The 16,056-nt window shown below is 37.3% G+C and overlaps 1 protein-coding gene across 1 annotated transcript in view; it reads left to right on the top strand.

The window, feature by feature from the left end:
• Positions 1-11,498, top strand: part of LOC149779658 (BRCA1-associated RING domain protein 1-like) — a 46,506-nt gene extending 35,008 nt beyond the window's left edge. Inside the window, exons 10-11 of the mRNA XM_089940474.1 lie at positions 2,179-2,300; positions 9,032-11,498. Coding sequence (XP_089796600.1) covers positions 2,179-2,300; positions 9,032-9,367 — 458 coding nt within the window. The 3' untranslated portion in view covers positions 9,368-11,498. The remainder of the gene's footprint in view (positions 1-2,178; positions 2,301-9,031) is intronic.
• The last annotated feature ends 4,558 nt before the right edge of the window (positions 11,499-16,056 follow it).

The raw sequence follows: 16,056 nt of genomic DNA on the forward strand, positions 1-16,056 counted from the left end.
ATATTAAGTCTACCTGAATTTGGTCATCGTTATAAGTGGCAAACAACAAGATGTTTAATAAAAATTTCAGTTCAGGGCCTGATATTGTTTATGAGTTAATTAATTTTTCCATTAGAAATGACCTGCATCCAGGACATTTTGTCTTATTATAGGGGACAGTCTGTATATAAAGGACTAGGTAAACAATTATTCATTCCTTTTTTAAATTCATTGTGTTGAATCATTTTTAGTTGTGTTCATTTCTAATTTGAGAGGATTTATTTATTTCAGTTTGAAAGGATTTTTTTAATTTCAATTATTACAAAGTATTTATTGAATTTTTGGACTCTAACATAATTTTAGGATTATTGAGGACTCATTTGAAGACTTTCTGCATTATATCATTATGGTACCTCAAGACTATTGTTACATTACCACCTTCAAAACTATTAGAATTCATTTGTAGTATTCTATACTTTTCGGATTTTTGATCGGACATTAGGATTATTTGGGATTTGATTCACAATGCTGTCAGTTCCTCTTATATTTTCGTTTTGTATTCTGAGGAAAAGATATGTTTGTTGAATTTTACAAAACTTGTTTGTTTTGCTTCTTTCTGTTACATAGTTTAAGATCATAGTCGTAACATTATAAAATGAATATTCTGGACCATCTGGTATTAGCATATGTAGTATACAAGAGTCCTTTTTCCAAACGTGAAAAAGAGTATGGAAAAGAAGAATTTTGCCATAACGGTGCGGAAAAAAGTAATCCATTTTAAATTTTTGGACATTTATTTTGGGGTCTTGAGTAAGTGCATTGCCTATCAAACATTGGGACAGCATGGTGTCTTGAGTAGCTATTTGCTCTGCAGCCTACCAAACTTAAAACAGCCTTTTGCAAAATCCTACCCACATGAAATTGATGGGAAGATGATTTATCTTCTCTGTTGTGCGCATAATATTTGTTATAGACTTCATTGACAGGTGACAAAACTAAGGAGATGATAAAATTTGACATGGTACTTTCCATTTTGCATTGCTAGTCACATGACTACCCAAATCTCATGGCCTAAATGTCCATGACATAAAAGTTCCAAAAGTCACATGATACCAAGGAAAATCCTCTTTCCAATGTTGTTGTACAAAATATTAAAAAATATTAAATGAAAGTCACTTAATAGTTGTATTAAAAAAAATATGAAAGGACACAATTTTCTACATATTTATTTTGAGAACAACAAAAAACGTTGCTTCGTCAGTAGACTGATAAAAGCCAGATAAATCAGGCAGAGAGCACATTTCAATGCAGTAGTCACATGATGCCAACTAAAACCAGATGGAATTTTTTTGGTGATGAATTTGGCTTTTGCCAGATTATTGGAACTGCAATAGCAAAAAGAGTTTAGTAAACTTTAGTATTTGGGTTGAAGTCAGAAAACCAGGGCTGAGTTTGGTAAGGCTAGTATTGGGTTGAAGTCAGTGAACCAGGGCTGAGTTCGGTAAGGCTAGTATTGGGTTGAAGTCAGTGAACCAGGGCTGAGTTTGGTAAGGCTAGTATTGGGTTGAAGTCAGTAAACCAAGGCTGAGTTTGGTAAGGCTAGTATTGGGTTGAAGTCAGTGAACCAGGGCTGAGTTTGGTAAGGCTAGTATTGGGTTGAAGTCAGTAAACCAGGGCTGAGTTTGGTAAGGCTAGTATTGGGTTGAAGTCAGTGAACCAGGGCTGAGTTTGGTAAGGCTAGTATTGGGTTGAAGTCAGTAAACCAGGGCTGAGCTTGGTAAGGCTAGTATTGGGTTGAAGTCAGTGAACCAGGGCTGAGTTAGGTAAGGCTAGTATTGGGTTGAAGTCAGTGAACCAGGGCTGAGTTTGGTAAGGCTAGTATTGGGTTGAAGTTAGGAACCAGGGCTGAGTTTGGTAAGGCTAGTATTGGGTTGAAGTCAGTGAACAAGATAATTTTGGATTAGCCTTTGGATTTGGTGTAGTAAATGGAAATCAAAAGCTAATTGCATTCCATATCATATTGTATATGATGTCTAGTCTCCTTAATTAATCTGTTTTGCCTTTGTTAGCTAGCTTGGATTTTACTTAACTCTTCATCGCCCCTTACCTCAGCTTTGATGATTTTATTGTATATTGTTGGCTTTCATTTTGATACTCATGCAAAATGTTATACATTCTATTTTCTGTGGCTTTTTGTAGGGATAAGTACATGCATTGAATACAAGACTCGAGTATGTGAGGAAGCCTTTGAGGTACCGGGTACCAGTATTAGTCCTGACTCTGGTGCTGCCCACAAGGGGCAAATAAACAGAAAGCATCAAGTATAGTATTTAATTAATTGTGATTATGTCAGACTTGCTACATGTAATTGTAATAAGGTCAGACCTTTGCTACATTTAATTGTGACTGTGTCCAACTTTTTCTGCATTTTATAATTTTTGTATCTGAATCTTTTGCTACATATAATTGTTATTGTGTCCGACTTTTGTTGCATGTAATTGTGATGTCAGACATTTGCTACATGTAATTGTGATGTCAGACTTTTGCTACATGTAATTGTAATTATGTCAGACTTTTGCTACATGTGATTATACTTATGTCAGACTTTTGCTACATGTGATTGTAATTATGTCATAATTTTGCCACATGTATAGAGCAGTGTATACTGTGACAGTTATTGTAAACTATTAAAATGTGTATGTCCTACTTTTGCGGATGTCTTGTGATCGGTCATGTCCATCCATTCATGTGTTTGTGCATCAATCAATCTTTCAATCTATTGGTCATTTCTTCTTGTAAACTGAACTCCAGCAACATTATGGCAAGGTGATTATATTTGGTATGAAGTTTCACAAGGATCAGTAGTAGATCACAAGGATCAATAAATCGCAAGGATCAGTAGAGCACAAGGATCAATAAATCACAAGGATCAGTAAATCATAAGGATCAATAAATCACAAGGATCAGTAGATCACGAGGAATTCTAAATGCAGCCAAAGTCGAGCTTTTACAAATGCAGACTTGCAAAATGACATATATCTTTAGTTTTAAGATGCCACACCTTGAACCTGAAAACCTAAAATTCATTTATTCCAGTATTACCCAGTGCAAATTTGTTAAAGATTTCTGCTTTACTCGTACTCTCAGTAACCATAAGGGCTGTACCAGCAAAACATATTTGGGATAGTCACCCATAGATGCAATTTAGAATTTATATTACTTTCATATGAACTCTTTGAGTAATCAATGCATATATTTGTTAAGAGAGTGCCTTCCTTTGGTACAACGTACGTTTAAATGGAACAGCACTAATGATTTAGAGACTATAAATTATTATACATGGATGAAAAAAAAATGTCCTTTGCTACTGATGTATACTTATCTAACTGAAATAAAAGAATTCATCATACCCTGGGAAATACACATTTTCCGTCATACTGCATTTTACTGTCGTTTGCCCTTTACTTTATATCCTGCACATTCGGCTTGTCATGTTGGAAAAGAGGAAAACACACCAGGTCACCACCCAACCTAGCACTCTAAGCACCTAGCACATTTTAGCAGACACAGGGTGACCTACTAGAAAATTGTAATGACAGTTGATGATTTTGAACTGACATCACTGTCATTCACCCAATCAAACACTGCTATCTGACTCAGGTAGGTGATTGACTCTGCTTTTATCCTTTTACACCTTTGTCTTTGATAGTGAAGAAAATCCTTCTAGCATGTTACTTTCGTCTTAAAACTAAATATTTATAACCAGTAACATTCTGAAATCTGTTCCCAAATTTTTCCCGACTCATTTTAAGAAATTCTATGATGAAATTTGGTATCTTTTAAGGCAAGACATAATTCACATGGTACCCTGAAAAGTACTTGAATTTTTATTCATCCTTGAAAACTACTTGAAAACAAGCCTCTTTCCTTAAAAATATATAATTAATTGACAAATATATGTACGAAAGTTTCTTTTCATACCATTGTGTCATGTAATTGAAATAAAACTGCTTGCTATTGGGTGGTTTAAACACGTGACCAGTCGGATATTTATAATTTTGCGTGGATCTGATTATAGAAAGCATTATCAAGTGCACTAATCTTTTCCATCTATCATTCTTGTTTGCCAGTTTATTTTCTGTTGCAACAGTACATCTTTATACTGTGAATCAGCTGTTCAAACTCTCAAAACAAGATAATGAAAAATATACACAAAAATGGTCTCAATTTGTTCCTATTGTACGTCAAAGCTTCTGAATTTGGCATGTGATCTAAAATTTGGAAGTCTATTATTGACTTTTTCTGCATCATGACCAAACTTTGGTTGTAAATTACGGTCATATCTCTGTTAACAGAAAGTCTGCTTTCTTCACAAGGAACTTACATCTACATGTAAATGTACCTGTAAAATTTGGAAGAGCAATCATGCAGCAGCAGATATAAAAAATAATATGCAGCTACACATGGCATACTTTTGTGGCAGATGATTTTAAGATGCCACTTGAATGCATCATATGCATCTAAGTTATTCCAGAAATCGATTTTGTCTGCTGGGGACAACTAAAGGTAGTCATCAATTATGCAAATTGCTATTTATGAGGTTGGCTAATGTGTTTTTGTGAAGTGTGCCGGAGAGAGAAGGTGTGCTTTGCCAATTTCCGTAAAGTCTGATTGCTACCGCATATTCAGGAGGACACATACACCTGCCAAAGGATAAACCTGTGTACGTGGCAATGAGAATACAGAAGATTTATCTGGGTATTTTTCTGCGAGAGCTTATCCATTTCACTTGGAGTAAAATGCCTGGTAAGTGTGTATTCGATCCCAGTTGGAGTCAACAACAAGAATACAAGTTAGATCTGGTAATTAATTTTGCATATACTTGAAAGTGAAATAATGGTGGAATATACCTCCATAATGAAACATTCTACAAATTTGCCTTTACCAAATAACAGGGTTATCAACTCTGAATCTCCATCAAAATTTCAATCCTGTTGATTTTTGTAAGTGTTGTGCAATTATTAATCTCATCTGATTTATTGGGTATTATCAGTCACATAGCAATGTCTTAGACTGACAGTAGGCCAGGCCATTTTGACACGAAACTGAAAATTTTTCCATCAATTTTGAGTAAGCAACCACTGCTGATTTCAATTATTGTCAGTTAGAGTCCCATGCATTTTGTTCTGGCCCATCACTATTAGTACCCAGGGCCCAATTGGCCCATCACAGTGGAAAAAATCTAATATACTAACCTAGAATTGGAGATATAATTATTGTCAAGAATGTAAATAAACAAAAATATTTCATATACAATTATAATTCAAATAAACTCTTTAAAAAGTGAGATCAGATACAACCAACAGCAAAAATAATAAGTTTATTCTGTATCTACCAACATCAGTTACAGTAAGTACTCAATAAAGTTTTTTTTCCAGGTTGCATCCTTCCAAAGGTGACAAGGCTCTACATATAAAGCGTAAAAAATAATTGATGTCATAAAAATGGGAAAGGGTGCTGTCAAGTCCCACATGAAAAGTGAAAAGTACAAGGCACACAGCTTCTTTCAGGGAACTAGCTCCACAGCCTCTTCCAGCACCCCAGCTAAGTCCAAAACACACAAGGAAACGCAGAAGAAAGCCAAGCTTAATGAAACAGCAACTATTTCATCTGCACCTGACAATACAAGAAGACCTGAATTCAGGTCATATGTTGCTGGAGATGATGTCCTCAATGCAGAAATTTTATGAAGAATAAAGATTGCAACTAGCCACTACCTACTCCTACAATTCAGTACATAATGCGCCAGACCTTTTTCCGGAAAATGATTCCTGACAGTTTTACTGCCCAAAAGTATGTGTGCTGTGACAAGAAGGCTGCATACCTTAGTGTGTTTGGTGTTGTGGAACATTTTAAAACAATGCTCAAGTCAATAATCGGAGGATTGGTGCTGCTGTTTTAATGAAAGCTTAAACCGCAAGTTGCAGCAAAAGCAACTAGATCTTCAAGTGAGGTTCTGGCATGTAGATACAGACAACATGCAGACCAGGTATGTTACAATCCAAGTTTTAGGACATGCCACTGACCTCATGCAGACCATGATGGATGCTGTTTCTAATGCAGGCTTAGCACTCCATGACATGGTTCAAATTGGTATGGATGGCCTTAGCGTAAATTGGAAGCTACACGAAGATCCTGGTGCCCAACTACAGATGGATTATGGAACCAGGCTCATTAACATTGGTTCGTGTCACCTCCTTGTGGTCGACAAGTTTTAAAAGAGGAATGTCAGCAGCGGGCTGAAAGGTATCCAGTTTACTCTTGTCAGCCCTCCATCTTTTTAAAGATGCCCCAGTAAGGCTGAAAGACTATGTCAAATCTCCTGAAGGAAAGAGGCCCCTGAAGTTTGTTGTCCTTCGTTGGCTAGAGAATGTTCCAGTTCGTGAGAGGGCAATAAAGATCTACCCAAACATAGTTGAGTATGCATTGACAATAGGTCATACAACACCATAGTGGAGTTTGTGAGGTATGACCCATGCTTTCTGGCCAAGTTCTGTTTCTTCCAGTGCATTGCCATGCAACTGCAGCCCTTTCTCACCCAGTTTCTGATAGATCATCCTATGCTATCATTCTTTTGCCATGTACCAGATGGTGAGAGGACTGATGAGCCACTTCATGAAGAAAAATGTTACTCAGATGAAAATGGTAAAGATTAACATCACAGACACCTCCCTCCAAGTGGACTACAATCAGGTGGACATCAGGTATGCCACAGAAAAACTGAAGGAGGGCACAGCAGGACTGATGATGGAATGTAAGGCATGTCTCATAGAAGTTGTCAAAACCATCCTGGAGAAAAGTCCAGTTTCCTATTTGACTGTGGGGAACTTGTCCCGCCTTTCTCCTGCATTGATGGCAGCAGACAAGACTAAGTGCAGGGATAAGTTCTGTAGGCTTCTTTCAGGTCAGTTGCCACAGGCTCAATGAGGACTTGTATGAGACTGTCCTTCAGCAGTTTCAAAGGCTCTCAACTGCATCCCAACAGAAAGGTTGTTGGTATTCTGTCCATCGGAGGACCAGGTAGGTGAACTTTTCAATAGTGCAAATGAAGGAGGTGCTGATACATACAGTGACCTCAAGCCAGTTCTGCAGTCCTTGCTTGTGCTATTTCTTGGTCAGGCCACTGTAGAAATAGGTTTTAGCATGAACAAGGAGATGGAAGTGGGAACCTTGAGGACGAGCATTTGAAGGTCAAATCAGCTACACAGACAGCTGAAAGAAAACCTTTAAGCTCTGGAGGAATTGAAGATAAAGAAGCAAAGGATCAAGGACAGTAACCAGCATCTCAAGAAAACATCGGACTAATTTTATGAAAAGGCAGAAGTTACTGGAAAAATATCCTTAGTTACACAAGCCAATGCACCGAAGAAAGAGAAACTGCACAAGCAATTAGAAATGGAAACTATCAAAAAGGAAATTGTTAAAGAACTTAGTACCTAAAAAGTCGGTGGTTGTAGTGTGGTCATGTGGGCAAATTATTTGAGTGAAGAATTCATTGAAGAGATTGTGGCTATTCTACTTTGTCTGCTTTTTATCCTTCCATTGTATTTCGTTGTATTTTGTTTTTCATATGATGATTTGTGACTGATCTCCTATTGTACCTGATTTGCTATGCAATCTATAGCTTTTGTTTTGTTCTTCGTATAAAGATCGGAATTCATTTGTTTTTCTTAGAAATAAAGCATTGTTATTCTCCTAAAATTTGTTTATTTTATTCTCTGTAATAAAGTATAAAGTCTGTCGCAAAACTATTTGGAAGTCCCTTGTCAGGAAATTACAACATTCTTCATTCTTTCTAATCCTTTAAATGGCTATTAATAAATATACCTTGATTGCACTAGGCATTAGGGTCCTTGAAAAAATAGTATTTCTAAGTCTTCTATACCTTAGGAGTTGAATCCAATGGTATTTCTAAGTCTACTATACCTTAGGAGTTGAATCAGATCGATGGTGTTGGCCTTTTTTTGATCCAAGTATCTTGAAACTGACAATTCTAAAAAAAAATTGGTATATTTTAAATACTAATATTATAGTATCATGAAATATTTGAAAATGCCGATCTAATAAATTTCACTTCCTATTGACATTACCAGTATTTTTCATGAGTTAAGTTTCCCTGTGGCAGAGTGGTCTAAGGAGCTTACCATTACCATTTGCTGTCATCTCTCTCTCTCTCTCTCTCTCTCTCTCTCTCTCTCTCAGCATGGGTTCGAGTCTTGTGCTTATCTAATGTGGGTATATGAGAAAGCTTGCCAGTAGCTTCACGTGGATAGGTGCTTTTTCCCAGGTTCTTCTTCCACCAGATATTCTGGATGAAAAATCTATGTTCATGTTTCAGTGTTAATTTTGCAATCTTCAGTCTTGTATCTTACACTTAGCAAATACAACATTATCCTTTTCTGGAATTTGCAATTATCTGGACCTGTGTACTTAATATATTCCAAATAAGTTAAAAATTCCCAAATCAGATACCCAAGCTATTTGGTTTTGGTTTTGTGGGGTTAATGCAATTTTTCAGCACATGATAGGATAAAATTGGTGGAGTAGAACTGGCCAGGTGTCTCATGTACCCACGTTGGCCGAGCTGAGACTCGAAGCTTTATGGACAGAGGTGAATGTCAGTGATCAGTACAGATAAACCAATGACTTGGAGTACATATATGTCACTAAATGCCTGCAAGGTGTACCAAAAGTAAGAATATTCATAAATCAGATATAAATCACACTACTTGTAGTATTTGATGCTTGCAATTCTGCCAAAAGTAAGAATATCTGTACTTACATCTTCATTATGACTTTATTCTGCCTGAATCTGTCTAATGTTTTGCATGGTCAGGTTTATTTTCGAGTTTTATGTTTATAAACTTTTATGAGCTATACTATCTGTTTTTAAAGAAACTTGGTATATTGAGTTAATTTGTCAACAGTTGCATAGGTACTGGTATTTCTGAGACACATGAAACTATTTAAAGATATTTGTCCCTGTTTTCAGTTGCCTGGTCTGTTTGATGGATGCCAGTTCTATTTCCATGGCACCTTTGAATATCCCACACCAGAGAAGGAAGAACTTCTTGAGCTTGTCAAAAACGGAGGTGGCAGAATTCTCATGAGGGAGCCAAAACCAGGCCATTATTGTGATGAAGATCTGACTGTACCCTATCATGCACCACCACATGGAAATCTTAAGGAATGTTGTTTCTACATAGTACATGATACCAGTCTAAAGTATCCACCAATCAGAACTCTCAGACTGTGTTCAGTACCAGCATCATGGATCATGAATTGTATTGACAAATTTATGCTTCTTGATCCTCCAGACGAAAATTAAATGACAATTATTAACTGAAAATCACTATTTCTTGGATCACCAGAATGTGCCAGGTCTTTATCCTTCACAGTAAAATCTAATTAGTTATAAATTATATAATTTCTAGTTATCTGTTCTTGATCCATCCAACAACAGTGAAATGAGTATAAATAATGCTTGGAAACTTGAAGTGCTGCGGTCTCTGATTTTAAATTTAAGTCTCTATACTGCTTCCTAGTTTTCAAAGCATGAGAATATATTACATGGGTGTGATTGAGTCGTTCTAGTGATCAGTCATGAGAATATATTACACTGGGTGTGATTGAATCATTCTAGTGATCAGTCATGAGAATATATTACACTGGGTGTGATTGAATCATTCTAGTGATCAGTCATGAGAATATATTACATTGAATGTGATTGAATCATTCTAGTGATCAGTCATGAGAATATATTACACTGGATGTGATTGAGTCATTCTAGTGATCAGTCATGCGAATATATTACACTGGATGTGATTGAGTCATTCTAGTGATGCAGACTATTTGAATGAACAATGTCAGTGTTTGTAAAGTTTTGCTGAAAATTTCAGATCTTCTGTCAGCTGGGAATGACCATGAACTATTGATATATTTTCCATCACTAAAGTTTTGATATTCATGATTCTCAGTTGAATTTTCAAGCAACCTGAATTAGTAAAGAACTAATTTAGGTTCCTAGTTTTGAAAGAGAAAATTGTGATTGTAAAGATTAGTTAGTTCAATAGGTTTGTATATTATAGTCCAAAAAAAAGAAGTAAAGGATTAATTTGAAACTTCTCCACCTACCTCCTGATTACTGCATTTTTGCTACAAAATTTAACTGTTACAGTGTTCTGATAATATTTATGCTAGAGGAAAACTAAAAATATTTGTTGAGCTTGGCAAAGTGATCCTTCTGATTAAAGCCAGATATGTACCCAATATTTGTCAAGCCTGCCTTAGCAGATGCTATTGCAAGAATTATGGCACCAGTGTCTGTCCACACAATTAAGGCTAAAATTGTATTTTTAGTATGCTTGGTGAAAGCTGATTGTAGTGATTATTTTGTGTGTTTGTCCATCTTTTACTTCACACCCTAGATTAACCTAAATGTAAGACTTTTTGCCTTTGATTTGAATACCATTGCCTTTGATTTGAATACCAATTTCGTCACAGCCTCTTTGCTTTAGGAGTATAGCTCATGGGTGAGCTGAGCATGCTACCCATGGCCAGCTTCTTGGCAACATAAATAAATTAAGGACAAATGTGATATTGATTTGTGTTAAATTTCATTATTTTTTTCATTTAGGGCAGAAGTACTTTTTATAGACTATTAGAGTAGCAACACAAATAAGACTCCAAAGAGTAGCAACACAAATAACAGACTCCAATGAGTAGCAGCATGAATAACAGATTCCAAAGAGTAATACAGATTTGTAAAATATAGGTTGTAGAGTTTCTAACCAGTCTAGGTGCCCAGTTGGCCGAGTAGTCTTAGATGCTTGCTTTTGTTGATCACTCGCATCTCACATCTATCCAATGGGTTTGAGACTCAGCTCAGCCAATGTGAGAAAGCTTGCCTGTAGCTTCCAATTGGTCGCTGGTACTTCCTCCACAAAATATTCTGGATGCCATGTTCTGAAAAATGGCATTAACACGCCAAACCAACCAAACTTGACCAGAAAAGGTCAGAGGTATTCCAGTAGAATTTTTCCACATGAAAGTATCATGCAGATTTAGAATTTCAAATCTTTTTCGCTCCTTATTGTTTATGCAAGAATAAAAAAGGAGATTATTTTGAACATTTTTTTTTTTGGTCAAGATTAGTTATACAGCACAAGTATATACTGCATATGATGAAAATGGTAGAACATAAGCGGTTGCAACAAAACTTAAATTTCAGATTTTAAAATCTAATAATGTTTGTTTGTTTCAAAATGATGATAACAACAGACTACTTGCAATGACAGCATGTAGGACAAACTTATATATAAAATGTTATATTAAATGAAAATATTGTTATTGCTGATAGAATTTTTTACTCTGTGCTCAGATTTCTTTTTACTTGAAATCGTTGAATATTAAGTGTATTCAGTATGCATTAGAATAAAAGGAACTGCAATGAAACGAAATTTCATCTTATTGTTAACCGGCTTGTATTATGTAAAGCAGAGCTAATGCTATAATTGTCATCATCATTTGGATTTGTTGTAAAAAAAAAAATTATTTTTACAACTGCTGAAAGCTTTATATCTTAGATCTTCATGGAACTCGATGACCTCCAGGAAAATTATGTTATTTAAGTGTAAAAGTTTTGTCTTCCAGGTAAATCTCCAACTGCTGGCTTAGTATGATCTTATGTGCTTTTTCCAAAGGGAAATGTAGATAACATTATCTTCCTTTGATGAAGTTTGACTGTAAACTCGTACTTTTTTCTTCTTATTGGCTTATCTTCAGTTGTGTTCATGAAACATGGCTAGGGTGTTCCTTTGATCATTTTTCAGACCCCACCCCCACCCCAATCACTCCAGTGGCCTAGTAATCTGAGCGTCCGCCTCGGACATGGGAGCTCATGGATTCGATCCCTGGCCGAGTCATACCAAAGACTTACAAAAATGGTACTAACAGCTGCCTTGCTTGGCGCTCAGCATTAAGATGTTAGTGTTAGGAATGGTCGGCCTGGTGTCAGGATAATGTGACTGGGTGGGACATCATGCTACATGTCTGCAGCATGATGCCCCAGTGTTAGACATCTCTATAAACTGCCACACTGAGGACATCGTAGCGATAGTACTAATTTGTTTTTTAAGATATGTTAGAAATATTTTTAAAAAACACCACCCACCCCACACCCTTGAAAGTCTGAAATAGGGACATACATTTTTGACATTAATGACTGTTTGCATTTCAGTACCATTTCAATGCCAGTGTATAAGTTTGTCACTTTGACAGTTATCAACTGTAAGTATGCTGTGTTTTTGGAAGTTGTTACTTAGATCTAAACTACCATAGGTGAAAACCAACCAAAGTGACTTACTTCACTCACACTTATGGATGTGTTATTTACAGGTTAATCCTAGTGTTCTAGTGACAAATCTCCAGCTGTACATGTTACTTGGCCAGGTTGTTCTAGTGACAAATCTTAAGGTGTACATGTTACATGGCCAGGTTGTTCTAGCGACAAATCTCCACCTGTACATGTTACTTGGCCAGGTTGTTCTAGTGACAAATCTCCAGCTGTACATGTTACATGGCCAGGTTGTTCTAGTGACAAATCTCCATCTGTACATGTTACTTGGCCAGGTTGTTCTTGTGACAAATCTCCAGCTGTACATGTTACATGGCCAGGTTGTTCTTGTGACAAATCTCCATCTGTACCTGGTTCTTGGCCAAGTTGTTCTAGTGACAAATCTCCATCTGTACATGTTACATGGCCAGGTTGTTCTAGCGACAAATCTCCACCTGTACATGTTACTTGGCCAGGTTGTTCTAGTGACAAATCTCCAGCTGTACATGTTACTTGGCCAGGTTGTTCTTCGCCCAGTTGTTCCTCTGTCTAAAGAGAATGGGGTCTCAGCAACTGACCTTTTCTTTTCAGATGAAAGTTTGTCATAGTGATATATTTTTTTACTTTCTTTGCATTTGAAACATAAATGATTCTGTTATCAAACAGTTAACTTCATGGCAAATTTCCAGCTACTAACAGGGTATCCATACAAGTTTCTTGGCAATGTTCTGGTTTTTTTTTTTTACTATTGTGCCCCTCGCTCTAAAGAGGAGGAGGTCTCAGTGACCTACTTTTCTGACAATAATGACTTTGTTGTGTGCAATTCATCCCTAGCATCAGATAGGCAATCATGGTTGTTTGACTTGTGTTGGTAAAAGGTTATCCTAAGCCTAATTTTATGCACTGAAATGAACTTGTCATGGAGAGGTTTAGATCTGTAGTTGTCCTGGAGAGGTTTAGATCTATAGTTGTCATGGAGAGGTTTAGATCTGTAATAATACTTAACAGTATTGTTACTGGGGGAAAATGTATTCTGGATTGATTTTGGGGTGTGTGCCATTCATGATTACTATGGTTTGCAGAAGATATAATAAAAAATAAATAATGGTTTTGTTTTTTAAATCTGAATCTAAAACACTTTACATACATCTGAGGCATGTTTTATCATTTAAAGCTTTATATAGTTTATCTGGATGATACCATTTTAATGTGTGTGTGTGTGTATATATATATATATATATATATATATTATATGTGTACACATACACATCATGCAATAAAGTTGCTGAAACTTTAATTTTTATTCTTTAAATTCTTCCATTTGTTCATGCATTGTTATGTGGTTATTACTGTCCACCTTGACCAGTTTGCCTTGTTCAATGCCCACCTTGACCAAGTTGCCTTGTTCAATGCCCACCTTGACCAAGTTGCCTTGTTCAATGCCCACCTTGACCAAGTTGCCTTGTTCAATGCCCACCTTGACCAGTTTGCCTTGTTCAATGCCCACCTTGACCAAGTTGCCTTGTTCAATGCCCACCTTGACCAAGTTGCCTTGTTCAATGCCCACCTTGACCAAGTTGCCTTGTTCAATGCCCACCTTGACCAAGTTGCCTTGTTCAATGTCCACCTTGACCAAGTTGCCTTGTTCAATGCCCACCTTGACCAAGTTGCCTTGTTCAATGCCCACCTTGACCAAGTTGCCTTGTTCAATGCCCACCTTGACCAAGTTGCCTTGTTCTATGCCCACCTTGACCAAGTTGCCTTGTTCAATTTCCACCTTGACCAAGTTGCCTTGTTCAATGCCCACCTTGACCAAGTTGCCTTGTTCAATGCCCACCTTGACCAAGTTGCCTTGTTCAATGCCCACCTTGACCAAGTTGCCTTGTTCAATGCCCACCTTGACCAGTTTGCCTTGTTCAATGCCCACCTTGACCAAGTTGCCTTGTTCAATGCCCACCTTGACCAAGTTGCCTTGTTCAATGCCCACCTTGACCAAGTTGCCTTGTTCAATGCCCACCTTGACCAAGTTGCCTTGTTCAATGTCCACCTTGACCAAGTTGCCTTGTTCAATGCCCACCTTGACCAAGTTGCCTTGTTCAATGCCCACCTTGACCAAGTTGCCTTGTTCAATGCCCACCTTGACCAAGTTGCCTTGTTCTATGCCCACCTTGACCAAGTTGCCTTGTTCAATTTCCACCTTGACCAAGTTGCCTTGTTCAATGCCCACCTTGACCAAGTTGCCTTGTTCAATGCCCACCTTGACCAAGTTGCCTTGTTCAATGCCCACCTTGACCAAGTTGCCTTGTTCAATGCCCACCTTGACCAGTTTGCCTTGTTCAATGCCCACCTTGACCAAGTTGCCTTGTTCAATGCCCACCTTGACCAAGTTGCCTTGTTCAATGCCCACCTTGACCAAGTTGCCTTGTTCAATGCCCACCTTGACCAAGTTGCCTTGTTCAATGCCCACCTTGACCAAGTTGCCTTGTTCAATGTCCACCTTGACCAAGTTGCCTTGTTCAATGTCCACCGTGACCAAGTTGTCTTGTTCAATGCCTCAAGAAATGAATGCAACAAAATCAGTGTCAAGGTGCTTCAGTACTTTTACACGAGGCAACATGTGATCCAATGTCTTACTACATGCCAATGCTGTTGGTGTAAGCATTATGTTTTACTCCATGCCAGTGCTGTTGGTGTAATCATTGTCTTACTACATGACAATGGTGTTGGTGTAATCATTGTGTCTTGCTACATGACAATGCTGTTGGTGTAAACATTGTGTCTTATTACATTTCAGTGTTGTTGTAATCATTATGTCTTACTGTATGCCAATGCTGTTTGTGTAATCATTACGTCTTGCTACATGCCAATGCTGTTGGTGTAATCATTATGCCTTTCTACATGCCAATACTGTTGCTGTAATCATTGTGTCTTACTACATGCCAATGCTGTTGGTGTAATCATTGTGTCTTACTACATGACAATGTTGTTGGTGTAATCATTGTGTCTTACTACATGCCAGTGCTGTTGGTGTAATCATTACGTCTTGCTACATGCCAATGTTGTTGGTGTAATCATTGTGTCTTACTACATGACAATGCTGTTGGTGTAATGATTGTGTCTTGCTACATGACAATGCTGTTGGTGTAATCATTGTCTTACTACATAACAATGCTGTTGGTGTAAACATTGTCTTATTACATTTCAATGTTGTTGATGTAATCATTATGTCTTACTACATGCCAGTGCTGTTGGTGTAATCATTACGTCTTGCTACATGACAATGCTGTTGGTGTAATCGATACGTCTTGCTACATGCCAGTGCTGTTGGTGTAATCATTGTGTCCTGCTACATGCCAGTGTTGTTGGTGTAAACATTGTCTTACTGCATTTCAGTAATGTACAAAAATATGTAGCACCCTTAAGGACCAAAAAGGCCTTACAATTTGGTGTAAGAAGTGGGATTTTAAAAGTCAAATTGAAATCGATTGCAGGATATGAACCCTACTACCCTCATTTTTTTGTAAAGTGTGGTGGTCAAAATAGTGAATAAAAAAACCCCAACCAACAAACAAACAAGTGGAAAGCAGATATTCCTGATGACTGACACACATACAATGTCTGATTCCCCAGATCCTGAAATCCAATTTTGCCTGAATGGAGACGACGAAGGCCATAATGATGTA

The sequence above is a fragment of the Sinohyriopsis cumingii genome, chromosome 17, assembly GCF_028554795.1.
Source record: "Sinohyriopsis cumingii isolate HCF-2022 chromosome 17, ASM2855479v2, whole genome shotgun sequence".
Taxonomy (NCBI): Eukaryota; Metazoa; Mollusca; class Bivalvia; order Unionida; family Unionidae; genus Sinohyriopsis; species Sinohyriopsis cumingii.